Source organism: Struthio camelus, chromosome 32, assembly GCF_040807025.1.
Source record: "Struthio camelus isolate bStrCam1 chromosome 32, bStrCam1.hap1, whole genome shotgun sequence".
NCBI classification, from domain to species: domain Eukaryota; kingdom Metazoa; phylum Chordata; class Aves; order Struthioniformes; family Struthionidae; genus Struthio; species Struthio camelus.
This window is the reverse complement of record NC_090973.1, coordinates 297,086-322,181: the sequence shown is the minus strand read 5'-3', so window position 1 is coordinate 322,181 and position 25,096 is coordinate 297,086. Positions and strand designations below refer to the sequence as shown.

The window sequence follows — 25,096 nt, the reverse complement described above, 5'->3', positions numbered from 1 at the left end:
CCCGCGCTATCCCGGCGTGCCTCGCGGCGACCCACCCCCCCCCCGCCCCCTCCGGGTCCGCCGCTATCCCGGCGTGCCCCGCGCCCCCCTTCGAGTCCGCCGCTATCCCATCATGCCCCGCGCCCCCCCCCGCCCGGGTCCCCCGCTATCCCATCATGCCCCACGACCCCCCCCCGAGTCCCCCACTGTCCCATCATGCCCCACGACCCCCCCCCGGGTCCCCCGCTATCCCATCATGCCCCACGACCCCCCCCCGAGTCCCCCGCTGTCCCATCATGCCCCACGACCCCCCCAAGTGGGTCCCCCACTGTCCCATCATGCCCCACGACCCCCCAAGTGGGTCCCCCACTGTCCCATCATGCCCCACGCCCCCCCAAGTGGTTCCCCCACTATCCCATCATGCCCCACGACCCCCCAAGTGGGTCCCCCACTGTCCCATCATGCCCCACGACCCCCCCCCCAAGTGGGTCCCCCACTGTCCCATCATGCCCCACGACCCCCCAAGTGGGTCCCCCGCTGTCCCATCATGCCCCACGACCCCCCCCAAGTGGGTCCCCCACTGTCCCATCATGCCCCACGACCCCCCCCCGGGTCCCCCACTGTCCCATCATGCCCCACAACCCGTTTCTCCCCCCCCCCGAGGCCACTCGTCCCCACAGCGACATTTCGGAGGTTTTATTGCCCCCCCCAGGTTAATTACAGGCCCCTTAACGAGGCGCCGGCCCCTCTTTGGGGCAAAATCCCCCGGAAACGGGGCAGGCGGTCTGGGCGGCGGCGGCGCCGGGGCGCCCGGGCTCGTCAGCGCTAACGAGTCCCCGCGCCGGCCTCCCTGGGGTCCCCCCCGGCCCCAGTGTCCCCAGCGTCCTTGGCGTCCCCCATGCCGACGTCCCCGGCGCCCCCGGTGCTGACGTCCTTGGTGGACCCCGTCTTGACGTCCCTGGTGTCCCCCATCCCCATGTTCTTGGTGGCCTGCATGTTGACTTCCTTGGTGTCCCCCGTGCTGACCTTCTTGGTGTCCCCCATGGTGACATCCTCGGTGTCGCCCATGCCAACGTCCCTCGTGTCCCCCATGTTGAGGACCTCGGTGTCTCCCATGTTGATGTTCTTGATGTCATCCATGCTGATGTCTCTGGCGTCCCCCACGCCGATGTCCTTGGCGTCGCCCGAGTTGACGTCGCTGGTGTCTCCTGTGCTGATGTCCTTGGTGTTGCCCATGCCGACGTCCCTGGTGGCCCCCATGTTGACATCCTTGACATCACCCGTATTGACGTCCCTGGTGGCCCCCATGCTGACATCCTTGATGTCACCCGTATTGACGTCCCTGGTGTTCCTCATGCCGACGTCCCTGGTGGCCCCCATGCTGACATCCTTGATGTCACCCGTATTGACGTCCCTGGTGTTCCTCATGCCGACGTCCCTGGTGGCCCCCATGCTGACATCCTTGATGTCACCCGTATTGACGTCCCTGGTGTTCCTCATGCTGACGTCCCTGGTGGCCCCCATGCTGACATCCTTGATGTCACCTGTATTGATGTCCCTGGTGGCCGCCATGCTGACGTCCTTGACGTCACCCATATTGACGTTCACGGTGTTGCCCATGCCAACATCCCTGGTGGCCCCCATGTTGACATCCTTGACATCACCCGTATTGACGTCCCTGGTGGCCCCTATGCTGATGTCCCTGGTGTTGCCCATGCCGACGTCCCTGGTGGCCCCCACGTTGACATCCTTGACGTCGCCCATATTGACGTTCACGGTGTTGCCCATGCCGACGTCCCTGGTGGCCCCCACGCTGACATCCTTGCCGTCGCCCATATTGACGTTCACGGTGTTGCCCATGCCGACGTCCCTGGTGGCCCCCACGCTGACATCCTTGCCGTCGCCCGTATTGACGTCCCTGGTGTGGCCCGTATTGACGTCCCCGGCGTCCCCCGTGCCGACGTCCTTGATGTCACCCGTGCCGACGTCCCCGGCGCCCCCGGTGCCGACGTCCCCGGCGCCCCGCGCGCCCCCAGCCTCCTGGGCGTCGCCGGCCGGCGGGTGGCTCTTCTGGTGCCGGGTGAACTGGGGCTTGTAGCGGAAGCGCTTGCCGCAGCGGGGGCAGCCGTAGGGCTTCTCGCCCGTGTGGATGCGCTGGTGCTTGACCAGGTTGGAGCTGACGCAGAAGCTCTTGCCGCAGGCGCCGCAGCGGAAGGGCCGCTCGCCCGTGTGCGTCCGCTGGTGCTCGATGAGCGTGGAGCTCTGGCCGAAGGCCTTGCCGCACTCGCCGCACCGGTAGGGCCGCTCGCCCGTGTGCGTGCGCAGGTGCGAGCCCAGGTGGGTCTTCTTCTTGAAGCGCTTGGGGCACTGCGGGCAGGCGAAGGGCTTCTCGCCCGAGTGGGTGCGCTGGTGCTTGAGCAGGTTGGAGCTGAGGCTGAAGCGCTTGCCGCAGGCGCCGCAGCCGTAGGGCTTCTCGCCCGTGTGCGTCCGCAGGTGCTTGGCCAGGTTGGAGGTGCGCCCGAAGCCCCGGCCGCACTCGGGGCAGGCGAAGGGCGTCTCGCCCGTGTGCGTCCGCCGGTGCTCGGCCAGCGTGGAGCTGCGGCTGAAGGCGCGGGCGCACACCGGGCAGGCGTAGGGCCGCTCGCCCGTGTGCGTCCGCCGGTGCTCGGCCAGCGTGGAGCTGCGGCTGAAGCTCTTGGCGCACTGGCCGCAGGTGAAGGGCCGCTCGCCCGTGTGCGTCCGCTGGTGCTCCAGCAGGTTGGAGCTCTGCCCGAAGGCCTTGCCGCACTCGGTGCACATGTAGGGGCGGCCGGCGGCCGCGCTGCTGCTGCCGCCACCGCCGGCGTCACCGCCGCCGGGCGCCTCCAGCAGCCCCAGCAGGTTGATGAAGCCCCGCGAGCGCCCCGGCCGCCGTCCCGCGCCCCCTGCAACCAGCAGGAGGAGAGGGCGCTGCGGGAGCCCGCCGGGGAGGCCGGGGCGGGTGACGGCGCCCGACGGTTGTCCCGCACCGCCGCCGCTGGGGGATCTGGGGTTGGTGCCCACCAGGGGTTCTGCACCGCCGCTGGGGGTCCTGCACTACCGTCGTTGGGGGTCCCATCCCGCACCGCTGCTGGGGACGTGGGGTTGGTGCCCACCAGGGGTTCTGCACCGCCGTTGGAGGTCCTGCACTACCGTCGTTGGGGGTCCCATCCCGCACCACCGCTGGGGACGTGGGGTTGGTGCCCACCAGGGGTTCTGCAGTGCCGTTGGAGGTCCTGCACTACTGTTGTTGGGGGTCCTGCACTACCGTCGTTGGGGGTCCCATCCCACACCGCCACTGGGGACGTGGGGTTGGTGCCCACCAGGGGTTCTGCACCACTGTTGGAGGTCCTGCACTACCGTTGTTGGGGGTCCTGCCCTACCGTTGTTGGGGGTCCCATCCCACACCACCGCTGGGGACGTGGGGTTGGTGCCCACCAGGGGTTCTGCAGTGCTGTTGGAGGTCCTGCACTACCGTTGTTGGGGGTCCTGCCCTACCGTTGTTGGGGGTCCCATCCCACACCACCGCTGGGGACGTGGGGTTGGTGCCCACCAGGGGTTCTGCACTGCCGTTGGAGGTCCTGCACTACTGTTGTTGGGGGTCCTGCACTACCGTTGTTGGGGGTCTCATCCCGCACCACCGCTGGGGACGTGGGGTTGGTGCCCACCAGGGGTTCTGCACTGCCGTTGGAGGTCCTGCACTACCGTGGTTGGGGGTCCCATCCCGCACCACCGCTGGGGACGTGGGGTTGGTGCCCACCAGGGGTTCTGCACCGCCATTGGAGGTCCTGCACTACCGTTGTTGGGGGTCCTGCACTACCGTTGTTGGGGGTCCCATCCCGCACCGCTGCTGGGGACGTGGGGTTGGTGCCCACCAGGGGTTCTGCACCGCCATTGGGGTCCTGCACTACCGTTGTTGGGGGTCCTGCACTACCGTCGTTGGGGGTCCCATCCCGCACCACCGCTGGGGACGTGGGGTTGGTGCCCACCAGGGGTTCTGCAGTGCCATTGGAGGACCTGCACTACTGTTGTTGGGGGTCCTGCACTACCGTTGTTGGGGGTCCCATCCCGCACCACCGCTGGGGACGTGGGGTTGGTGCCCACCAGGGGTTCTGCACCACTGTTGGAGGTCCTGCACTACCGTTGTTGGGGGTCCTGCCCTACCGTTGTTGGGGGTCCCATCCCACACCACCGCTGGGGACGTGGGGTTGGTGCCCACCAGGGGTTCTGCAGTGCTGTTGGAGGTCCTGCACTACCGTTGTTGGGGGTCCTGCCCTACCGTTGTTGGGGGTCCCATCCCGCACCGCTGCTGGGGACGTGGGGTTGGTGCCCACCAGGGGTTCTGCACCGCCATTGGGGTCCTGCACTACCGTTGTTGGGGGTCCTGCACTACCGTCGTTGGGGGTCCCATCCCGCACCACCGCTGGGGACGTGGGGTTGGTGCCCACCAGGGGTTCTGCACTGCCGTTGGAGGTCCTGCACTACCGTTGTTGGGGGTCCTGCCCTACCACCGTTGGGGGTCCCATCCTGCACCACCGCTGGGGACGTGGGGTTGGTGCCCACCAGGGGTTATGCACCACCGTTGGGGTCCTGCACTACCGTTGTTGGGGGTCCTGCACTACCGTCGTTGGAGGTCCTGCACTACCGTTGTTGGGGGTCCCATCCCGCACCACCGCTGGGGACGTGGGGTTGGTGCCCACCAGGGGTTCTGCACCACCGTTGGGGTCCTGCACTACCGTTGTTGGGGGTCCTGCACTACGGTCGTTGGGGGTCCCATCCCGCACCACCGCTGGGGACGTAGGGTTGGTGCCCACCAGGGGTTCTGCACCGCCGTTGGAGGTCCTGCACTACCACCGTTGGGGGTCCCATCCCGCACCGCTGCTGGGGACGTGGGGTTGGTGCCCACCAGGGGTTCTGCAGTGCCGTTGGAGGTCCTGCACTACCGTTGTTGGGGGTCCTGCACTACCGTGGTTGGGGGTCCCATCCCGCACCACCGCTGGGGACGTGGGGTTGGTGCCCACCAGGGGTTCTGCACCGCCGTTGGAGGTCCTGCACTACTGTTGTTGGGGGTCCTGCACTACCGTGGTTGGGGGTCCCATCCCACACCACCGCTGGGGACGTAGGGTTGGTGCCCACCAGGGGTTCTGCACCACCATTGGGGTCCTGCCCTACCACCGTTGGGGGTCCCATCCCACACCACCGCTGGGGACGTGGGGTTGGTGCCCACCAGGGGTTCTGCACTGCCGTTGGAGGTCCTGCACTACCGTTGTTGGGGGTCCTGCACTACCGTTGTTGGGGGTCCCATCCCGCACCACCGCTGGGGACGTGGGGTTGGTGCCCACCAGGGGTTCTGCACTGCCGTTGGAGGTCCTGCACTACCGTTGTTGGGGGTCCTGCACTACCGTCGTTGGGGGTCCCATCCCGCACCACCGCTGGGGACGTGGGGTTGGTGCCCACCAGGGGTTCTGCACCACCGTTGGGGTCCTGCACTACCGTTGTTGGGGGTCCTGCACTACCGTCGTTGGGGGTCCCATCCCGCACCACCGCTGGGGACGTGGGGTTGGTGCCCACCAGGGGTTCTGCAGTGCCGTTGGAGGTCCTGCACTACCGTTGTTGGGGGTCCTGCACTACCGTGGTTGGGGGTCCCATCCCACACCACCGCTGGGGACGTAGGGTTGGTGCCCACCAGGGGTTCTGCACCACCATTGGGGTCCTGCCCTACCACCGTTGGGGGTCCTATCCCGCACCACCGCTGGGGACGTGGGGTTGGTGCCCACCGGGGGTTCTGCACCGCCGTTGGAGGTCCTGCACTACTGTTGTTGGGGGTCCTGCACTACCGTCGTTGGGGGTCCTGCACTACCATTGTTGGGGGTCCTGCACTACCGTCGTTGGAGGTCCTGCACTACCGTTGTTGGAGGTCCTGCACTACCGTTGTTGGGGGTCCCATCCCGCACCACCGCTGGGGACGTGGGGTTGGTGCCCACCAGGGGTCCCGCACCATCGCTGGGGGTCCTACACCACTACCACTGGGGGTCCTACACCACCACCACCAGGGATCCCGCACCGCCACTGGGGGTCCTACAACACCAACATTGGGGGTCCCGCACCACCGCTGGGGGTGTCCTTTGGCCGGGTGTCCCGCACCATCGCCACCGCCGCGGTTGTCCCGTCCGCCCCCCGACCGGGTGTCCCGCACCACCGCCCGCCACCGCCGCGGTTGTCCCGTCGGCCGCTCACCTGGGGGGGGCGGCGGGGGGCGCTGCATGGCGCCGGGGGGGCCGCAGGCGCCGCCGCCGGGGTCCGTCCGTCCGTCTGTCCGTCCGCCCCCCCCGGCCGCCGCTAGCCCCCCATGACGCGGGCGGGATGGTGGAGGGGCGGCCGGGGGGGGACGGTGCCGCTTCGGCCTCCTTTCGCCCCGCAATGGGGGCGGCCCGAGACCCCCCTGGCTTGAGACCCCCCCTGGCCCGAGACCCCCCCGGCCCGAGACCCCCCGGTGCCGGACGAGGACCCAAGACCCCCCCCGGTGCCGGACGAGGACCCGAGACCCCCCCGGCCCGAGACCCCCCGGCTTCAGCCCCCGGCGCCGGACGAGGCGGCAGGAAGGAGCCGGCGGAGGCGCTTCCTGCCGCAAGGGCTGGCGGGGGCCCGGCCGGCGCCGCGTCCCCAAATCCGCCCGGGGTGACCCCAAATCCGCCCGGGGTGTCCCCAAATCCACCCGGGGTGTCCCCAAACCCCCCTAGGTGACCACAAACCCCCCTAGGTGACCCCAAATCCGCCCGGGGTGTCCCCAAATCCGCCCGGGGTGTCCCCAAACCCCTCTAGGTGACCACAAACCCCCCTAGGTGACCCCAAATCCACCCGGGGTGTCCCCAAACCCCTCTAGGTGACCACAAACCCCCCTAGGTGACCCCAAATCCGCCCGGGGTGTCCCCAGATCCACCCTGGGTGTCCCCAAACCCCTCTAGGTGACCACAAACCCCCCTAGGTGACCCCAAATCCGCCCGGGGTGTCCCCAGATCCACCCTGGGTGTCCCCAAACCCCTCTAGGTGACCACAAACCCCCCTAGGTGACCCCAAATCCGCCCGGGGTGTCCCCAGATCCACCCAGAGTGTCTCCAAACCCCTCTAGGTGACCACAAACCCCCCTAGGTGACCCCAAATCCGCCCGGGGTGTCCCCAGATCCACCCAGAGTGTCTCCAAACCCCTCTAGGTGACCACAAACCCCCCTAGGTGACCCCAAATCCACCCGGGGTGTCCCCAGATCCACCCAGAGTCTCCCCAAACCCCTCTAGGTGACCACAAACCCCCCTAGGTGTCCCCAAATCCACCCGGGGTGTCCCCAGATCCACCCTGGGTGTCTCCAAACCCCTCTAGGTGACCACAAACCCCCCTAGGTGTCCCCAAATCCACCCGGGGTGTCCCCAGATCCACCCTGGGTGTCCCCAAACCCCTCTAGGTGACCACAAACCCCCCTAGGTGACCCCAAATCCACCCGGAGTGTCCCCAGATCCACCCAGAGTCTTCCCAAACCCCTCTAGGTGACCACAAACCCCCCTAGGTGACCCCAAATCCGCCCGGGGTGTCCCCAGATCCACCCTGGGTGACACCAAATCCGCCCTGGGTGACCCCAAATCCACCCGGGGTGTCCCCAGATCCACCCAGAGTGTCTCCAAATCCACCCGGGTGTCCCCAAATCCACCCGGGGTGTCCCCAGATCCACCCAGAGTCTCCCCAAACCCCTCTAGGTGACCACAACCCCCCCTAGGTGTCCCCAAATCCGCCCAGGGTGTCCCCAAATCCACCCTGGGTGATACCAAATCCGCCCTGGGTGACCCCAAATCCACCCGGGGTGTCCCCAGATCCACCCAGAGTCTCCCCAAACCCCCCTAGGTGACCCCAAACACACCTAGGTGTCCCCAAATCCACCCTGGGTGTCCCCAAATCCACGTGGGTGTCCACAAACCCCCCCAGGTGTCCCCAAAGCCACCTAGGTGTCCCCAGATCCACCCTGGGTGTCCCCAGATCCACCCTGGGTGACACCAAATCCGCCCTGGGTGACCCCAAATCCACCCTGGGTGTCCCCAGATCCACCCAGAGTCTCCCCAAACCCCTCTAGGTGACCCCAAACACACCTAGGTGTTCCCAAATCCACCCAGAGTGTCCCCAAATCCACCCTGGGTGTCCCCAAATCCACCTGGGTGTCCCCAAACCCCTCTGGGTATCCCCAAATCCCCCTGGACAACCCCAAATCCAGCCTGGCTGTTCCCAAACCTGCCCTGGGTGTCCCCAAATCCAGCCTGGGTGACCCGAAATCTGCCCTGGGTGACCCCAAAGCCCCCCAGGTGTCCCCAAATCAACCCAGAGTGTCCCCAAACCCTCTGGGTGTTCCCAAATCCAGCCTGGGTGTCCCCAAACCCATGCAGGTGTCCCCAAGCCCCTCTGGGTGTCCCCAAATCCATCCAGAGTGTCCCCAAATCCACCCTGGGTGTCCCCGGATCCACCTGGCCATCCCCAAATCTGTCCTGGGCATCCCCAAATCCCCCTGGGTGACCCCAAATCCAGCCTAGCTGTCTCCAAATCCAGCCTGACCATCCCCAAACCCACCCAGAGTGTCCCCAAATCCCCCTGGGTGTCCCCAGATCCACCCTGGGTGTCCCCAAACCCTCCTGGGTGTCCCCAAATCCCTCTGGATGTCCCCAAACCCGCCCAGAGTGTCCCCAAACCCTCCTGGGTGTCCCAAAACCCACCCTGGGTGTCCCCAAACCCTCCTGGGTGTCCCCAAATCCCCCCCCTCAGTGTTCCCAGTGCTCCCAGTCCCTCCCAGTGCCCCCTGCAAGGGACCCAGGAGCCACCAGCAACTTGAACCACGATTTATTGACACTCTTGGGGGGGGAACGAGGCCCATCCCCCCCTCACTGGGGATCCCGTCGCCCCCCCATGGAGGGGCCCAGGCATCCGGGGCGGCCACAGGGACAGCAGGGGATGGGGATGGCCCGGCCATTTTGGTCCCCCCCAAAATGCTCCCTGGCCAGGGGGGACCGCAGAGAGGGATGGTCACGGGCAGCCGGGACAGGGACAGGGAGGTGGGATGGGGACGCAGAGCTGGGATGGGGACGTGGAAGTGGAATGGGGACATGGAGGTGGGATGGGGACGTGGAGCTGGGATGGGGACGCGGAGGTGGCATGGGGACGTGGAGGTGGGATGGGGGACATGGAGCTGGGATGGGACTCACAGAGCTGGGATGGGAGATATGGAGGTGGGATGGGAGATATGGAGCTGGGATGGGAGATATGGAGCTGGGGTGGGGCTCATGAAGCTGAGATGAGGTCATGGAGCTGGGATGGGAGATATGGAGCTGGGACGGGGCTCATGGAGCTGGGATGGGAGATATGGAGCTGGGATGGGGCTCATGGAGCTGAGATGAGGTCATGGAGCTGGGATGGGAGATATGGAGCTGGGATGGGAGATATGGAGCTGGGATGGGGCTCATGGAGCTGGGATGGGAGACATGGAGCTGGGATGGGAGATATGGAGCTGGAATGGGGGTCATGGAGGTGGGATGGGAGATATGGAGCTGGGATGGGAGATATGGAGCTGGAATGGGGCTCATGGAGGTGGGATGGGAGATATGGAGCTGGGATGGGAGATATGGAGCTGGAATGGGGCTCATGGAGCTGGGATGGGAGATATGGAGCTGGGATGGGAGATATGGAGCTGGAATGGGGCTCATGGAGCTGGGATGGGGTCATGGAGCTGGGGTGGGAGATATGGAGCTGGGATGAGGTCATGGAGGTGGGATGGGAGATATGGAGCTGGGATGGGAGATATGGAGCTGAGATGAGGTCACAGAGCTGGGGTGGGAGATATGGAGCTGGGGTGGGAGACATGGAGCTGGGATGGGAGACATGGAGCTGGGACGGGGCTCATGGAGGTGGGATGGGAGACATGGAGCTGGGATGGGGTCATGGAGCTAGGATGGGAGACATGGAGGTGAGATGAGGTCACAGAGCTGGGGTGGGAGACATGGAGCTGGGATGGGAGACATGGAGCTGTGATGGGGGTCATGGAGGTGGGATGGGCTCATGGAGCTGGGATGGGAGATATGGAGCTGAGATGAGGTCATGGAGCTGGGATGGGAGATATGGAGCTGGGATGGGAGACATGGAGCTGTGATGGGAGATATGGAGCTGGGATGGGAGACATGGAGCTGTGATGGGAGATATGGAGGTGGGACGGGCTCACGGAGCTGGGAAAGGGAACAGGGAGCCGGGACGGGGTTGACAGGGAGCCGGGGCAGGACACCACCAGCGGGCGGGACGCCGGGCGCTCAAGGCCGGTGGGTGCGCCGGTGCTTGCTGAAGGCCGAGCTCCGGCCGAAGGCCTTGCCGCAGCGGGCGCAGCGGTAGGGCTTGGCGGCGGCGCAGGCGGGCGGGTGGCGGGCCCAGCGGCAGCGGGCCGGGAAGGCGCCGCCGCAGCGCGGGCAGCCGGCCGGCCGCTGGTGCTGCCGCAGCCCCGCCGGCCGCGCGTAGCCCTTGCCGCAGGACTCGCGGCGGTGCGGCTTGGGGCCCGCGGGGGGGCGGCCGCCGCGCTCCTGCCGCGCCCCGCCGCTGCCTTGCGCCCCGTGTGGCGCCCCGTGTGGCACGTCGTGTTGCACGTCGTGTTGCACGTGGTGTTGCGTGCCGCTGCCTTGTGCACCGTGTTGCGCGCCGTGTTGCGCGCCGTGTTGCACGTCGTGTTGCACGTCGTGTTGCACGTCGTGTTGCATGTCATGTTGCGTGCCGCTGCCTTGTGCACCATGTTGCGCGCCATGTTGCACGTCGTGTTGCATGCTGTGTTGCACGTCGTGTTGCATGTCATGTTGCGTGCCGCTGCCTTGTGCACCATGTTGCGCGCCATGTTGCACGTCGTGTTGCATGCTGTGTTGCACGTCGTGTTGCATGCTGTGTTGCACGTCGTGTTGCACGTCATGTTGCACATGGTGTTGCATGCCGCTGCCTTGCGCCCCGTGTTGCGCGCCGTGTTGCACGTCATGTTGCACGTGGTGTTGCGTGCCGCTGCCTTGTGCACCGTGTTGCGTGCCGCTGCCTTGTGCACCGTGTTGCGCGCCGTGTTGCACGTCATGTTGCACACTGTGTTGCACGTCGTGTTGCACGTCGTGTTGCACGCCGTGTTGCACACCATGTTGCATGCCGCTGCCTTGTGCACCGTGTTGCACGCCATGTTGCACGCCGTGTTGCGTGCCGTGTTGCACGCTGTGTTGCACGTCGTGTTGCACGCCACTGCCTTGTGCACCGTGTTGCGCGCCGCGTTGCACGCTGTGTTGCACGTCGTGTTGCACGTCGTGTTGCACATCGTGTTGCACGTGGCGTTGCGTGCCGCTGCCTTGCGCCCCGTGTTGCGCCCCGTGTTGCACGTGGTGTTGCGTGCTGCTGCCTTGTGCACCGTGCTGCGTGCCGCTGCCTTGCGCGCCGTGTTGCACGTCGTGTGGCACGCCGTGTTGCACGTCATGTTGCACACCGTGTTGCGTGCCGCTGCCTTGTGCACCGTGTTGCGCGCCATGTTGCACGCCGTGTTGCACGTCGTGTTGCACGTCATGTTGCGTGCTGCTGCCTTGTGCACCGTGTTGCACGCCGTGTTGCACGTCATGTTGCACACTGTGTTGCACGTGGTGTTGCGTGCCGCTGCCTTGTGCCTGGGCCCCTCCTGCCCGGACTCCTGGGCCCCCCTCACTCGGACGCCTGGGTCCCTCCTGCCCGGACGCCTGGGCCCTCCACCCCCCTCCCCCCACTTTGGTGGGCCTCGACCGGCCTCGGGGGTGACGCGAGGTCACCGGTGGGGAAGGGGAGGCCGCCCGGACGCCTGGGCCCACCACCCCCTGCTCCCCCCCCCCTTCCCCCCTCCTCATTTTGGGTTCCGTCCCCTCCGTTCCCGTTAAACCTTCGGGGTCCCGCCCCTCCCCCCCCCGGCTGCCGCCCATCAGTGTCACGAAGGCGCCCGGCCTCAGCGCCCCCCCCCCCAATCCGTGACACGAGCGCGTCCGGCCTCTGCCCCCCCCTTCATCCTCCTCTTCCTCTTCCTGCCCCTCCCCCCCCTCAATCCCGCCCTTCCTCTTCCTCCTCCCGGACGCCTGGGCCCGCCCGCAGCGGTGAGCGCGGGGGGGGGGGGCGCATTTGGGATTAAAAACGGGGGGGGTGGGAAAAAAAGGGGGGAAGGGCCGCGGGGGGGGAGGGGACCGCCCGGCTGCAGCAGCCACCAAAAGCGGGAAAAAAAACCCCAAAACGCTCTTGGGGCGTTGGGCGCCGCCGCGTTTAATCATCGCGCTGAAACCCGCGGGGGGGGGGGGGATCGGGCCGCGCAAACGCCCGTGCAAACGCTGTGCAAACGCTGTGCAAATGTCCGTGCAAATGCCCGTGCAAACGCTCGTGCAAATGCCCATGCAAACACTCGTGCAAACGCTGTGCAAATGCCCGTGCAAATGCCCATGCAAACGCTGTGCAAATGCTGTGCAAATGCCCATGCAAACGCCCGTGCAAACGCTGTGCAAATGCCCGTGCAAACGCTCGTGCAAATGCCCATGCAAACACTTGTGCAAACGCTGTGCAAATGCCCGTGCAAATGCCCGTGCAAACGCTCGTGCAAATGCCCATGCAAACACTTGTGCAAACGCTGTGCAAATGCCCGTGCAAACACTGTGCAAATGCCCGTGCAAACGCCCGTGCAAATGCTTGCAAACGCTGCGCAAATGCCACGCAAATGTGTGCAAATGCCCGTGCAAATGCATGCAATTGCCACGCAAAGGCTGCAAAAACACGTGCAAGCGCCGTGCAAGCGCCGTGCAAACGCCATGCAAATACCTGTGCAAACACTGTGCAAATGCCATGCAAATGCACACGCCCGTGCAAATGCCCGTGCACTCGCCATGCAAATGCCGTGCAAACACTGTGCAAATGCTCGAGCAAACGCCGTGCAAATGCCTTGCAAACGTTGCACAAAGGCTGCGCAAACGCCGTGCGAACACCCTGCAAACGCCCGTGCAAATGCCCGTGCAAACGCTGTGCAGCTGCTGTGCAAATGTCGTGCACACGCCCGTGCAAATGCCCGTGCAAACACCGTGCAAACGCCGTGCAAACGCCATGCAAATGCATGCAAATGCATGCAGACACCGGCGGTGCAGGACCGTCGGCCGGGCCCGCGCGGTGGTTTTCAACCCAGCGGCCGCGCGGCGGGTGACGGCGGTGGCTCGTTGGCTCGTTTGGCCACGGGTGACGCCGGTGGCTCGTTGGCTCGTTTGGCCGCGGGTGACGGCGGTGGCTCGTTGGCTCGTTTGGCCGCGGGTGACGCCGGTGGCTCGTTTGGCCGCGGGTGACGGCGGTGGCTCGTTTGGCCGCTTGGTGATGGCGGTGGCTTGTTTGGCCGCGGGTGACGGTGACGGTGACGGCGGCGGCGCAGGATGTCCCCGCGAGCGGCGGTAACGAGGGACAGCGGCGACGAGTCGCTTGGCCGCCGCTGAAGTCGGTTGCGGGCGGGCGAGCGGGGACTCGTGTTGCGGTTCAGGGCAGCTCGAGTTCCTCCTCCCTTCCTCCTCCTCCTCTCCTCCTCCTCCTCGTCTTCTCCTCCTCCTCCTCCTCTCCTCTTCTCTTCTCCTCCTCTTCTCTTCTTCTCCTCCTCCCCTTCTCCTCTTCTCCTCTTCTCCTCTTCTTCTCTCCTCCTCCTCTTCTCCTCTTCTTCTCTTCTCCTCTTCTCCTCCTCCTCTTCTTCTCTTCCTCTTCTCCATTTCCTCTTCTTCTCTTCTTGTCTTCTTCTTCTCCTCTTCTTCTTCTCTCCTCCTCTTCTTGTCCTCTTCTCCACTCCTCCTCTTCTCCTGTCCTCCTCTCCTCTTCTCCTCTTCTTCTCCTCTTCTCCTCCTCCTCATTTTCTTCTCCTGCTCTCCTCCTCCTCCTCTCTTCTTCTCTTCTTCTTCTCCTCTTCTCCTCTTCTCCTCTTCTCCTCCTCACCTTCTCCTCTTCTCTTCTCCTCTTCTTCTCTTCTCCTCCTCTTCTTCTGCTCTTCTTCTCTTCCTCTTCTTCTCCTCCTCTTCTTCTCCTCCTCTTCTCCTCCTCCTCATTTTCTTCTCCTGCTCTCCTCCTCCTCCTCTCTTCTTCTCTTCTTCTTCTCCTCCTCTCTTCTTCTCTTCTCCTCCTCTTCTCCTCCTCTTCTCTTCTCCTCCTCTTCTCCTCCTCTTCTTCTCCTCCTCTCCTCTTCTCCTCTTCTTCTCCTCTTCTCCTCCTCCTCATTTTCTTCTCCTGCTCTCCTCCTCCTCCTCTCTTCTTCTCTTCTTCTTCTCTTCTCCTCCTCTTCTTCTCCTCCTCCTCTCTTCTTCTCTTCTTCTTCTCCTCCTCTCTTCTTCTCTTCTCCTCCTCTCTTCTCCTCCTCTTCTCCTCCTCTTCTCTTCTCCTCCTCTTCTTCTGCTCTTCTTCTCCTCCTCTTCTCCTTCCCTTCTCCTCTTCTCCTCCTCTTCTTCTCCTCCTCTTCTCTTCTCCTCCTCTCCTCTTCTCCTCTTCTCTTCCTCTTCTCCTCCTCCTCATTTTCTTCTCCTGCTCTCCTCCTCCTCCTCTCTTCTTCTCTTCTTCTTCTCTTCTCCTCCTCTTCTTCTCCTCCTCCTCTCTTCTTCTCTTCTTCTTCTCCTCCTCTCTTCTTCTCTTCTCCTCCTCTTCTTCTGCTCTTCTTCTCCTCCTCTTCTCCTCCTCTTCTCCTCCTCTTCTCTTCTCCTCCTCTTCTTCTGCTCTTCTTCTCCTCCTCTTCTCCTCCTCTTCTCTTCTCCTCCTCTTCTTCTGCTCTTCTTCTCCTCCTCCTCTTCTCTTCTCCTCTTGTCCTCTTGTCCTCTTCTCCTCTTCTCCTCCTCCTTCTCCTCTCCTCCTCTTCTTCTGCTCTTCTCCTCCTCCTTCTCCTCTCCTCTTCTTCTCCTCCTCCTCCTCCTCTCCTCCTCTCCTCTTCTTCTCCTCCTCTCCTCCTCTCCTCCTCTTCTTCTCCTCCTCCTGCTCCTCCTCTCCTTCCTTTTTCCTCTCTTCTCGTGGCAGGGGCCGTCAGCTGCCCGGCCGGAGGATGACGAAGGTGCCGAGGAAGAGCCAGGCGGAGAAGAAGTACCGGCTGAAGTACAGCCGGCTGCGGCGGGCGGCCAAGGCGCTGGTGTTCGAGAACGCGGCGCTGTGCGACGAGATCGCCCGCCTGGAGGCGAAGTTCCTGCGCGCCCGCGACGAGCGCCGCTTCCTGCTCGCCCGCCTGCTGCAGCTCCGCGCCCTGCCCGCCCCCGGCCCCGACGAGCCCCCCGCCGAGGCCGCCGGCCGCCGGGCCCGCCGGGGCGCCCGCCAGGACGGGTCCCGGGTCGACGGGCCGAGAGCGGACGGGTCGAGGCCGGACGGGCCGAGAACGGACGAGCGGAGGCCCAACGGGCCGAGAGGCGACGAGCGGAGGCCCAACGGGCCGAGAGCGGACGAGCGGAGGCCCAACGGGCCGAGAGGCGACGAGCGGAGGCCCAACGGGCCGAGAACGGACGAGCGGAGGCCCAACGGGCCGAGAGGCGACGGGCCGAGGCCGGACGGGCCGAGAGGGGCGTCGAGGGCGGACGGGCCGAGAGGGGCGGCCCGGCGGCGCGGCGGGGAGCGGGGCTGGCGCCGGGCGGCGGCGGAGGCCGGGTCGGGCGGCCCGACGTTGCCGCTGGCCCTGGGTCCGCTGACGGTGCACAGCTTGGGCCGGGTGCCCGCCGACCGGCCGGGTTTCCGCCAAGCGGCGGCCATCTTCCCGCTGGGTTACCGCAGCACCCGCCTCTTCGCCAGCGCCCGCCGGCCGGCCCGCCGCTGCCTCTACACGTGCCGCATCGCCGACGGCGGCGCCGCCGCCGGCCCCCGTTTCGAGATCGTGGCCGAGGACGAGCCGGGCCGGGTGATGGCCGGCCCCACGCCGGACGCTTGCCACGCGCGTTTGCTGGAGGCCTTGGCGGCGGCTCGGGGACGCCGAGGGGCCGCCCCGGCCCCCGGGGCCGGCGCCGATTTCTTCGGCCTCACCCACCCGGCCGTCCACGGCCTCCTCCGGGGTCGCCCCGGGGTCCGGCGGTGCGGTGGCTACCGGGGGTCGCGGGACGGGGCGGGCGACGGCGAGGCCGGCGCCTTCCTCCGCGCCGAGGAGGAGGATGAGGAGGAGGAGGAGGAGGAAGAGGAGGCCGAGGAGGAGGAGGACGACGAGGACGAGGAGGACGAGGAGGAGGAGGAGGAGGAGGCGGCCGCCGTCCCGGCCTTCGGCCCCGGCTGCTCCTACGGCGACGTCTTCCTCGGCCGCCCCCCGGCCGGCGGCAGCCCCGCCGGCTCCGACGACTGACTTCTCCCCCTCCCCAATAAAGGAGCCCGACGTCCTCCATCTTGGCCGTGTTTCGGAGCGGGCCTCGGACGCCTGGGCCCTCCGCCACCGGGGGTCCTCCCGGACGCCTGGGCCCTCCGCCACCGGGGGTCCTCCCGGACGCCTGGGCCCTCCGCCACCGGGGGTCCTCCCGGACGCCTGGGCCCTCCGCGCCCCCCCCCCCCCCCCCCCCCGGCACCGGGGCGTCGGTGGCGGGGAGAGTGGCCTGCTCTCCTGGCCACGCCCCCTCGGGGCAAGGTGGGCGGAGCCTGTGGTGGGCGAGGGGTGGGGTCAGGAGGTGGAGCCCAGAAGAGGGTGGGGCTCCAGCAGGTGGGGCTATGCTAATATGGGAAAGTGGGTGGTGCCACAAGGCAGGACTATGCAATTAGGTAGGCTGGTGGGTGGAGCTATGCAAATGAGCCAGTGCTGGCTCAGTGGGTGGAGCCACATGATAGGCAGGTGTTTACAGGGCATGGGCGGAGCAACAAGGATGGAGGCGGAGTCACACCATGGCTTTATTGTCACCCCCCCCAGCAGAGACTCTCTCCCCACAGTCAGGGTTGCCCCCATGCTTGGTGTTGCACGGTTGGGGTCACCTCCATGCTTCATGCTGCACGGTTGGGGTCACCTCCATGCTTGGTGCTGCACGGTTGAGGTCACCTCCATGCTTGATGCTACACAGCTGGGGTCACCTTGCACTTGGTGCTGCACGGTTGGCGGTCACCTTGCACTTGGTGCTGCACGGTTGGGGTCACCTCCATGCTTGTTGCTGCACGGTTGGCGGTCACCTTGCACTTGGTGCTGCATGGTTGGGGTCACCTCCATGCTTGTTGCTGCACGGTTGGCGGTCACCTTGCACTTGGCACTGCATGGTTGGGGTCACCTCCATGCTCAGTGCTGCATGGTTGGGGGGGGGTCACCTCCACGCTCGGTGCAGCATGTTTGGGGTCACCTCCACGCTCGGTGCAGCATGTTTGGGGTCACCTTGCGCTGGGCGCTGCACGGCCCGGGGGGCGGCCCCGGCCCCGGCCCCTACTGGATGTTGTCGTAGACGCGGACGACGTCGGGGCAGTCGCCGAGGGCGTCGAGGAGGCGCGCCGCCTGCTCCAGGGCCGCCTCCGAGAGCTGCACCGTGTCGCGGGGCAGGTACTCGATGGCGGCGGAGAGCGGGCGCAGCCCCGCCGCCTCCAGCTGCTCCCGCACGTCCCGCAGGGCCGAGGCCTCGCAGATGAACTGTGGGGAACGGCCAGGAACGGTTAGGGGACCGCCGGGGACGGCCAAGAGTGGTCGGGGATGGCCAAGGACAGCTGGGGATGGCCGAGAGGGGTCGGGGACGGCTGGGGATGACCGAGGGCAGAAGAAGATGGGTTGAAGATGGCCGAGAGTGGTTGGGGACAACTGAAGATGGCCAAGAGAGGTTGGGAGCAGTTGGGAGCAGCCAAGCGCAGTTGGGGACGGCCAAGAGCGGTCGGGGACGGCCAAGAGCGGTCACAGATGGCCAAGAGTGACCGGGAGCGGTTTGGGATGGTCGGGGAACGGCTGAGAGCAGTCAGGGATGGTTGAGGAAGAGCCAGGAGCAGTTGGGGACAGTCAGGGATGGCCAAGAGTGGTCGAGGAGTGTCCGGGAGTGGTCAGCAGCAGTTGAGGACGGCCAAGAGCGGCTGGGGAGCATCCAGGAGTGGTCAGCAGCGGTTGGGGATGGCCAAGAGAGGCCAGGGATGGTTGAGGACGGCCAAGAGCAGCTGGGGAGCGTCGAGGAGTGGTCAGCAGCGGTTAGGGACGGCCAAGACCAGTTGGGGATGGTTGGAGATGGCCAAGAGGCAGTCGGGGATGGCTGAGAGTGGTCAGGGACGGTCAGGGGTGGCTGAGAGTGGTCAGGGATGGCCAAGAGTGGTTGGAGAGCGTCTGGGAGTGGTAAGCAGCAGTTGTGGATGGCCAAGAGCAGTCGGAGATGGTTGGGGATGGCCAAGAGCAGTCAGGGACGCCCAAGAGCGGTTGTGGATGGCCAAGAGCAGTTGGGGAGCATCTGGGAGTGGTCAGCAGCAGTTGGGAACACCCAAGACCAAGAGCAGTCGGGGACGGTTGGGGATGCCCAAGAGCGGTTGGAGATGGTTGAGGATGGCCAAGAGCAGTTGGGGACGGTTGAGGATGCCCAAGAGCAGTTGGGGACGGTTGGGGATGGCGAAGAGTGGTCGGGGACGGTTGAGGATGGCCAAGAGCAGTTGGGGACGGTTGGGGATGGCCAAGAGTGGTCGGAGACGGTTGGGGATGGCCAAGAGCAGTCGGGGACAGTTGGGGGATGTCCGAGAGCGGTCAGGGACGGTTGGGGATGACTGGGGACGGTTGGGGATGACTGGGGACGACCGGGGACAGTTGGGGATGGCCAAGAGTGGTTGGGGACGGTTGGGGATGACTGGGGATGGTTGGGGACAACCGGGGACAGTCGGGACGACCGGGGACGGTCGGGGATGGCCAAGAGCGGTTGGAGATGGTTGAGGATGGCCAAGAGTGGCCGGGGACGGTCGGGGACGACCGGGGACGGTCGGGGATGGCCAAGAGCGGTTGGAGATGGTTGAGAATGGCCAAGAGTGGTCGGGTACGGTTGGGGATGACTGGGGATGGTTGGGGACAACCGGGGACAGTCGGGACGGTCGGGGACGGTCGGGGATGGCCAAGAGCGGTTGGAGATGGTTGAGGATGGCCAAGAGTGGCCGGGGACGGTCGGGGACGGTCGGGGATGGCCAAGAGCGGTTGGAGATGGTTGAGGATGGCCAAGAGTGGCCGGGGACGGTCGGGGACGGCCAAGAGCGGTTGGAGATGGTTGAGGATGGCCAAGAGTGGCCGGGGACGGTCGGGGACGACCGGGGACGGTCGGGGACGGCCAAGAGCGGTTGGAGATGGTTGAGGATGGCCAAGAGTGGCCGGGGACGGTCGGGGACGACCGGGGACAGTCGGGGACGGCCAAGAGCGGTTGGAGATGGTTGAGGATGGCCAAGAGTGGCCGGGGACGGTCGGGGACGACCGGGGATGGTCGGGGACGGCCAAGAGCGGTTGGAGATGGTTGAGGATGGCCAAGAGTGGCCGGGGACGGTCGGGGACGACCGGGGACGGTCGGGGACGGCCAAGAGCGGTTGGAGATGGTTGAGGATGGCCAAGAGTGGCCGGGGACGGTCGGGGACGACCGGGGATGGTCGGGGACGGCCAAGAGCGGTTGGAGATGGTTGAGGATGGCCAAGAGTGGCCGGGGACGGTCGGGGATGGCCAAGAGCGGTTGGAGATGGTTGAGGATGGCCAAGAGTGGCCGGGGACGGTCGGGGACGGCCAAGAGCGGTTGGAGATGGTTGAGGATGGCCAAGAGTGGCCGGGGACGGTCGGGGACGACCGGGGACGGTTGGGGACGGCCAAGAGCGGTTGGAGATGGTTGAGGATGGCCAAGAGTGGCCGGGGACGGTCGGGGACGACCGGGGATGGTCGGGGACGGCCAAGAGCGGTTGGAGATGGTTGAGGATGGCCAAGAGTGGCCGGGGACGGTCGGGGACGGTCGGGGATGGCCAAGAGCGGTTGGAGATGGTTGAGGATGGCCAAGAGTGGCCGGGGACGGTCGGGGACGGCCAAGAGCGGTTGGAGATGGTTGAGGATGGCCAAGAGTGGCCGGGGACGGTCGGGGACGACCGGGGACGGTTGCGGGGGGCCCAGCCCGCGGCCGCCCACCTTCAGCAGCGGCTCCTCTTCCTCCGGCTCGTCCCCGTCCTGGCAGACGTCGTGGGCGCCGGCCCGCAGCGCCGCCTCCAGGGCCGCCTCCAGGGAGACGGGGCGGCCGCGGCGGTCGCGGGGGCCCACGCGCACCACCCCCTTGCGCTCGAAGCTGTGCCGGGCGCCCTCGGCCATCGTCGCCCTGCGGCGGCGGGAGGGTGGGCGGGGGGCCGGGGCCGCCTGGGCCCGCCACCCGCCGCCGCGCCGCACTGACCCGTGGCGGGCGAGGAGGAGCCGCAGGGCCGCCTGGCTCCGCCGCGGGTTGTCGGTGAGGACCTCGAGGAGCAGGGCCGAGCCGCCGGGGCCCCGGGCTTCGTAGAGGAGCCGCGCCGGCCCCGGCCCCGGCCCCGGCCCCGTCTGCCGGCGGAGAGCCCGGGCTCAGGGCCGGGGGCGCGCGGAGGTCCGGGCCCCCCGCCGCCGGCCCCACCTACCGCGCCGCGCACGGCCGCCTCGATGGAGGCCTTGGGCATGTTCTTGGCCCGGCACTGCTCCACCACGTTGGCCAGTTGGGCGTTGAGCGCCGGGTCCGGGCCCCCTTCTGCGGGGAGGGGGCGCTGCTGGGCATCCGGGGGCATCCCGAGGGATCGGGGGGGGGGGGGGGGGATCCCGAGGGATCGGGGGGGATCCCGAGGGATCGGGGGGGATCCGGTGGGATCTGGGGGGGATCCCGAGGGATCGGGGGGGATCCCGAGGGATCTGGGGGATCTGGGGGGTCCTGAGGAATGGGGGGATCCCGAGGGATCAGGGGGATCCGGTGGGATCTGGGGGATCTGGGGGGTCCTGAGGAATGGGGGGATCCCGAGGGATCAGGGGGATCCGGTGGGATCTGGGGGATCTGGGGGGTCCTGAGGAATGGGGGGATCCTGAGGGATCTGGGGGGGATCCCAAGGGGTCTGGGGGTCCTGTGGGACCTGGGGGATCCTGCGGGATCTGGGGGGGGTCGCAAGGGATCTGGGGGGTCCTGTGGGATCTGGGGGGGGTCCCGAGGAATGGGGGGATCCCAAGGGATCTTGGGGGGAACCCATGGGATCTGTGGGGTCCTGAGGGATCTGGGGGGATCCTGAAGGATCTGGGGGGTCCCTGAGAGATCATGGGGGGATCCTGAGGGATCGGGGGGTCCCCAAGGGATTGGGGGATCCTGAGGGATCTAGGGGGGATCCTGCAGGATCTGGGGGGTCCCAAAGGATCAAGGGGGTCATGAGGGATCTAGGGGGGATCCTGTGGGGTCTGGGGGGATCCTGTGGGGCCTGGGGGGATCCCGAGGAATGGGGGGATCCCAAGGGGTCTGGGGGAGGATCCTGAGGGATCTGGGGGGATCCCAAGGGGTCTGGGGGGATCCCGAGGGGTCTGGGGGGGGTCCCAAGGGACCTGGGGGATCCTGTGGGACCTGGGGGATCCTGTGGGACCTGGGGGGGGATCCCAAGGGATCTGGGGGGGGATCCCAAGGGGTCTGGGGGGATCCCAAGGGGTCTGGGGGGGACCCATGGGATCTGTGGGGTCCTGAGAGATCTGGGGGGGGATCCCGAGGGGTCTGGGGGGGGTCCCAAGGGACCTGGGGGATCCTGTGGGACCTGGGGGATCCTGTGGGATCTGGGGGGGGATCCCAAGGGATCTGGGGGGTCCTGTGGGATCTGGGGGGGGGTCCCAAGGAGTGGGGGGATCCCAAGGGGTCTGGGGGGATCCCAAGGGATCTTGGAGGGGATCCCGAGGGATCTGGGGGGGGATCCCCAGGGATCGTCCCAGCAGATCCCAACAGGCCCGGGGGCGGCGGGGGGGGGGGAGCAGAGATGAGGGAGAGGGGAGGGATCCGGGGGGGATCTGGGAGCGCGGGGGGCCCTGGGAGGGTCCGAGGGGATCCTGCGGGAGCCGGGCGCGATCGCTGGGAACCGCGCGGGCGCAGGGAGGAGCTCCGCGGGGCCGAAGCGCCGCTGGCTAAGGGGGAGCCGGTGGGGGGGTCCGGCGGCAGGAGATCCCACGGGGGGATCTAGTGGGGGGGTCCAGCGGGGAGGGATCTGGCAGGGGGATCCAGCGGGGGATCCAGTGGTGGGGGGATCCAGCGGGGGGCCAGCAGGGAGGGATCCTAGGGCGGCGGGGGGATCTGGCAGGGGGATCTGGGGGGGGGATCTGGGGGGGATCTGGCGGGGGGATCCGGCGGGGGGGGGATCTGGCAGGGGGGATCCGGCAGTGTGGGGGGGATCGGGCGGGGGAATCTGGCAGGGGGATCTGGTGGCGGGATCGGGCGGGGGGATCCGGCAGGGGGGATCCGGCGGGGGGGGGGGGGGATCTGGCAGGGGGATCTGGTGGTGGGGGGATCTGGTGGTGGGATCGGGCGGGGGGATCCGGCAGCGGGGGGGGGGGGAGATCGGGCGGGGGATCTGGCAGGGGGATCTGGTGGGGGGGATCGGGCGGGGGATCTGGCAGGGGGATCCGGCGGGGGGGATCCGGCAGCGGGGGGGGGGGATCGGGCGGGGGATCTGGCAGGGGGATCTGGCGGGGGGGATCCGGCAGCAGGGGGGGGAATCGGGCGGGGGATCTGGTGGGGGGGGATCCGGCGGGGGGGGGGGATCCGGCGGGGGGATCCGGCAGTGGGGGGGATCGGGCGGGGGATCTGGCAGGGGGATCTGGCGGGGGGGATCGGGCGGGGGATCTGGCAGGGGGATCTGGTTGGGGGGGATCGGGCGGGGGGATCTGGTGGTGGGATCCGGCGGGGGGGATCTGGCAGGGGGGATCCGGCGGGGGGATCCGGCAATGGGGGGGATCAGGCGGGGGATCTGGCAGGGGGATCCGGCAGCGGGGGGGGGGATCGGGCGGGGGATCTGGCAGGGGGATCTGGTGGGGGGGGATCTGGCGGGGGGATCTGGTGGGGGGGATCGGGCGGGGGATCTGGCGGGGGGATCGGGCCCGTACCCCTGGCGGCGACGCGCAGCATGGCGCCGAGGCGCTGGAAGAGGCGGCTGCGGGCGGCGTCCCGGGGCCCCTTGACGTTCCTCACCTTGGACCAGCGGTTGTGGCCGGCCCAGGCCACCGGCCCGGCGTGCAGGGGGCGGCCGGCGGCCACCAGCCGGGACCACCGCCCCCTGCCCACCGCCGTCCCCACCGCCGCCATGGCGCTGGGGGCAGGCGGCCGCCCTCAGCCAGGGCCCAGGCGGCCGGGGGGCCCCGCGTACCCGAGGGGGCCCAGGCGTCCGGGGGGCCCCGCGTACCCCACGGGGGGCCCAGGCGTCCGGGGAAGCCCCACAAACCCCACAGGGGACCCAGGCGTCCGGGGGGACCCCATGTACCTCACAGGGGGCCCAGGCGTCCGGGGGGCCCCGCTTACCCCACAGGGGGCCCAGGCGTCCGGGGAAGCCCCACAAACCCCACAGGGGGCCCAGGCGTCCGGGGGGCCCCGCTTACCCCACGGGGGGCCCAGGCGTCCGGGGGGACCCCATGTACCCCATGGGGGGCCCAGGCGGCCGGGGGATCCCACTCCACCCTATAGGGGGCCCAGGTGTCCGGGGGGCCCCACAAACCCCAGAGGGGGCCCAGGCGTCCGGGGGGCCCCGCGTACCCCACGGGGGGCCCAGGCGTCCGGGGGGCCCCGCTTACCCCACGGGGGGCCCAGGCGTCCGGGGGGACCCCATGTACCCCACAGGGGGCCCAGGCGTCCGGGGGGCCCACGTACCTCATAGGGGGCCCAGGCGTCCGGGGAAGCCCCACAAACCCCACGGGGGACCCAAGTGTCCGGGGGATCCCACTCCGCCCTATAGGGGGCCCAGGCGTCCGGGGGGCCCCACAAACCCCAGAGGGGGCCCAGGCTTCTGGGGGAGCCCCACAAACCCCACAGGGGACCCAGGTGTCCAGGGGATCCCACTCTGCCCTATAGGGGGCCCAGGCGTCCGGGGAAGCCCCACAAACCCCACGGGGGGCCCAGGCGTCCGGGGGATCCCACTCCACCCTATAGGGGGCCCAGGCATCCGGGGGGACCCCACGTACCCCACAGGGGGCCCAGGCGTCCGGGGGGCCCCACAAACCCCACAGGGGACCCAGGCGTCCGGGGGGATCTCACTCCGCCCTATAGGGGGCCCAGGCGTCCGGGGGGCCCCGCATACCCCACGGGGGGCCCAGGCGTCCGGGGGTCCCACGTACCTCATAGGGGGCCCAGGCGTCCGGGGGGGCCCCACAAATCCCACAGGGGACCCAAGTGTCCGGGGGATCCCACTCTACCCTATAGGGGGCCCAGGCGTCCGGGGGTCCCACGTACCTCATAGGGGGCCCAGGCGTCCGGGGGGGCCCCACAAATCCCACAGGGGACCCAGGTGTCCGGGGGATCCCACTCCGCCCTATAGGGGGCCCAGGCGTCCGGGGAGCCCTGCTCAGCCCCATGTACCCCATAGGGGGCCCAGGCGTCCGGGGGGTCCTGCTCTGCCCCATGTACTCCAGAGGGGGCCCAGGCGTCCGGGGGTCCCTCCTCCCCCCCCAAAAAGGGCCCAGGCGTCCGGGGGTCCCGCCTCCCCCCCCCAAAAAGGGCCCAGGCGTCCGGGGGTCCCTCCTCCCCCCCCAAAAAGGGCCCAGGTGTCCGGGGGTCCCTCCTCCTCCCCCCCCCAAAAAGGGCCCAGGTGTCCGGGGGTCCCTCCTCCTCCCCCCCCCAAAAGGGCCCAGGTGTCCGGGGGTCCCTCCCCCCCCCAAAAGGGGCCCAGGCGTCCGGGGGTCCCTCTTCCCCCCCCCCCAACCTCTTACAGCGCCCCGAGGACCCAGGCGTCCGAGAGCAGCGAGACTCCCGCCTCCTCCTCCCCCGGCCGCGGGGGCCGCTGGGTAAAGGCCAACGCCGGAGCGCTCGTTTGCATAGCCCCGCCCCCTCGGCGCAGGCGGCCCCGCCCCCCAGTCACAGGCGGCCCCGCCCCCCAGTCACAGGCGGCCCCGCCCCCCAGTCACAGGCGGCCCCGCCCCCTCCAGCGTTTCCCGCGCGCGCGCTGTTGGGGGGGGGGGAGGCGCGA

At 67.9% G+C, this 25,096-nt stretch overlaps 3 protein-coding genes across 15 annotated transcripts; 1 reads left to right on the top strand and 2 right to left on the bottom strand.

Annotated features, from left to right (window-relative positions):
* Nucleotides 1–660: 660 nt before the first annotated feature.
* LOC104148276 (uncharacterized) lies at nucleotides 661–6,277 on the bottom strand. Its single transcript, XM_068923218.1, has 2 exons — nucleotides 6,235–6,277; nucleotides 661–2,903 (listed from the first exon to the last, which is right to left on the bottom strand). The coding sequence occupies exons 1-2, from the start codon at nucleotides 6,260–6,262 to the stop codon at nucleotides 805–807; spliced, it is 2,127 nt and encodes a 708-aa protein (XP_068779319.1). The 5' UTR covers nucleotides 6,263–6,277; the 3' UTR covers nucleotides 661–804.
* Nucleotides 6,278–12,075: 5,798 nt separating this feature from the next.
* On the top strand, nucleotides 12,076–16,401 carry TBRG1 (transforming growth factor beta regulator 1). Of its 2 annotated transcripts, none has more exons than XM_068923217.1 (2): nucleotides 12,076–12,144; nucleotides 15,056–16,401. In XM_068923217.1, exon 2 carries the CDS (start codon nucleotides 15,081–15,083, stop codon nucleotides 16,347–16,349), a length of 1,269 nt encoding a protein of 422 aa, XP_068779318.1. In that variant the 5' UTR covers nucleotides 12,076–12,144; nucleotides 15,056–15,080; the 3' UTR covers nucleotides 16,350–16,401. The 2 variants fall into 2 exon arrangements, with proteins under 2 accessions (XP_068779318.1, XP_068779317.1); XM_068923216.1 differs by lacking the exon at nucleotides 12,076–12,144 and adding an exon at nucleotides 12,233–13,467.
* Nucleotides 16,402–16,869: 468 nt separating this feature from the next.
* On the bottom strand, nucleotides 16,870–24,915 carry TACO1 (translational activator of cytochrome c oxidase I). 12 transcript variants are annotated; one of them, XR_011137108.1, is made up of 8 exons: nucleotides 24,840–24,914; nucleotides 24,249–24,327; nucleotides 23,028–23,230; nucleotides 20,552–20,658; nucleotides 20,335–20,477; nucleotides 20,079–20,262; nucleotides 17,288–17,600; nucleotides 16,870–17,250 (listed from the first exon to the last, which is right to left on the bottom strand). XR_011137108.1 is itself a non-coding variant. In XM_068923327.1 (7 exons), exons 2-7 carry the CDS (start codon nucleotides 23,787–23,789, stop codon nucleotides 17,400–17,402), a joined length of 843 nt encoding a protein of 280 aa, XP_068779428.1. In that variant the 5' UTR covers nucleotides 23,790–24,057; nucleotides 24,840–24,915; the 3' UTR covers nucleotides 16,870–17,399. The 12 variants fall into 12 exon arrangements, 10 of the variants coding, with proteins under 10 accessions (XP_068779428.1, XP_068779430.1, XP_068779436.1 ...); XR_011137109.1 differs by having other exon boundaries at nucleotides 17,320–17,600; XM_068923327.1 differs by lacking the exon at nucleotides 24,249–24,327 and adding an exon at nucleotides 23,785–24,057 and having other exon boundaries at nucleotides 16,870–17,600; nucleotides 24,840–24,915.
* Between the last annotated feature and the right edge of the window lie 181 nt (nucleotides 24,916–25,096).

Bases quoted from the DNA above. Each gene is read 5' to 3' on its own strand.
- LOC104148276 (XM_068923218.1), bottom strand. From the start codon at position 6,262: ATGCAGCGCCCCCCGCCGCCCCCCCCAG. The intron at 2,904-6,234 runs GTGAGCGGCCGA...TGCTGGTTGCAG, and splicing joins CCCCCCGCCGCCCCCCCCAG to GGGGCGCGGGACGGCGGCCG.
- TACO1 (XM_068923327.1), bottom strand. The intron at 20,263-20,334 runs GTCAGTGCGGCG...CCGCCGCCGCAG, and splicing joins CTCCTCCTCGCCCGCCACGG to GGCGACGATGGCCGAGGGCG. The intron at 17,601-20,078 runs GTGGGCGGCCGC...CGTTCCCCACAG, and splicing joins AAGAGGAGCCGCTGCTGAAG to TTCATCTGCGAGGCCTCGGC.
- TBRG1 (XM_068923216.1), top strand. From the start codon at position 12,392: ATGTCCGTGCAAATGCCCGTGCAAACGCTCGTGCAAATGCCCATGCAA. The intron at 13,468-15,055 runs GTAACGAGGGAC...TTCTCGTGGCAG, and splicing joins GGATGTCCCCGCGAGCGGCG to GGGCCGTCAGCTGCCCGGCC.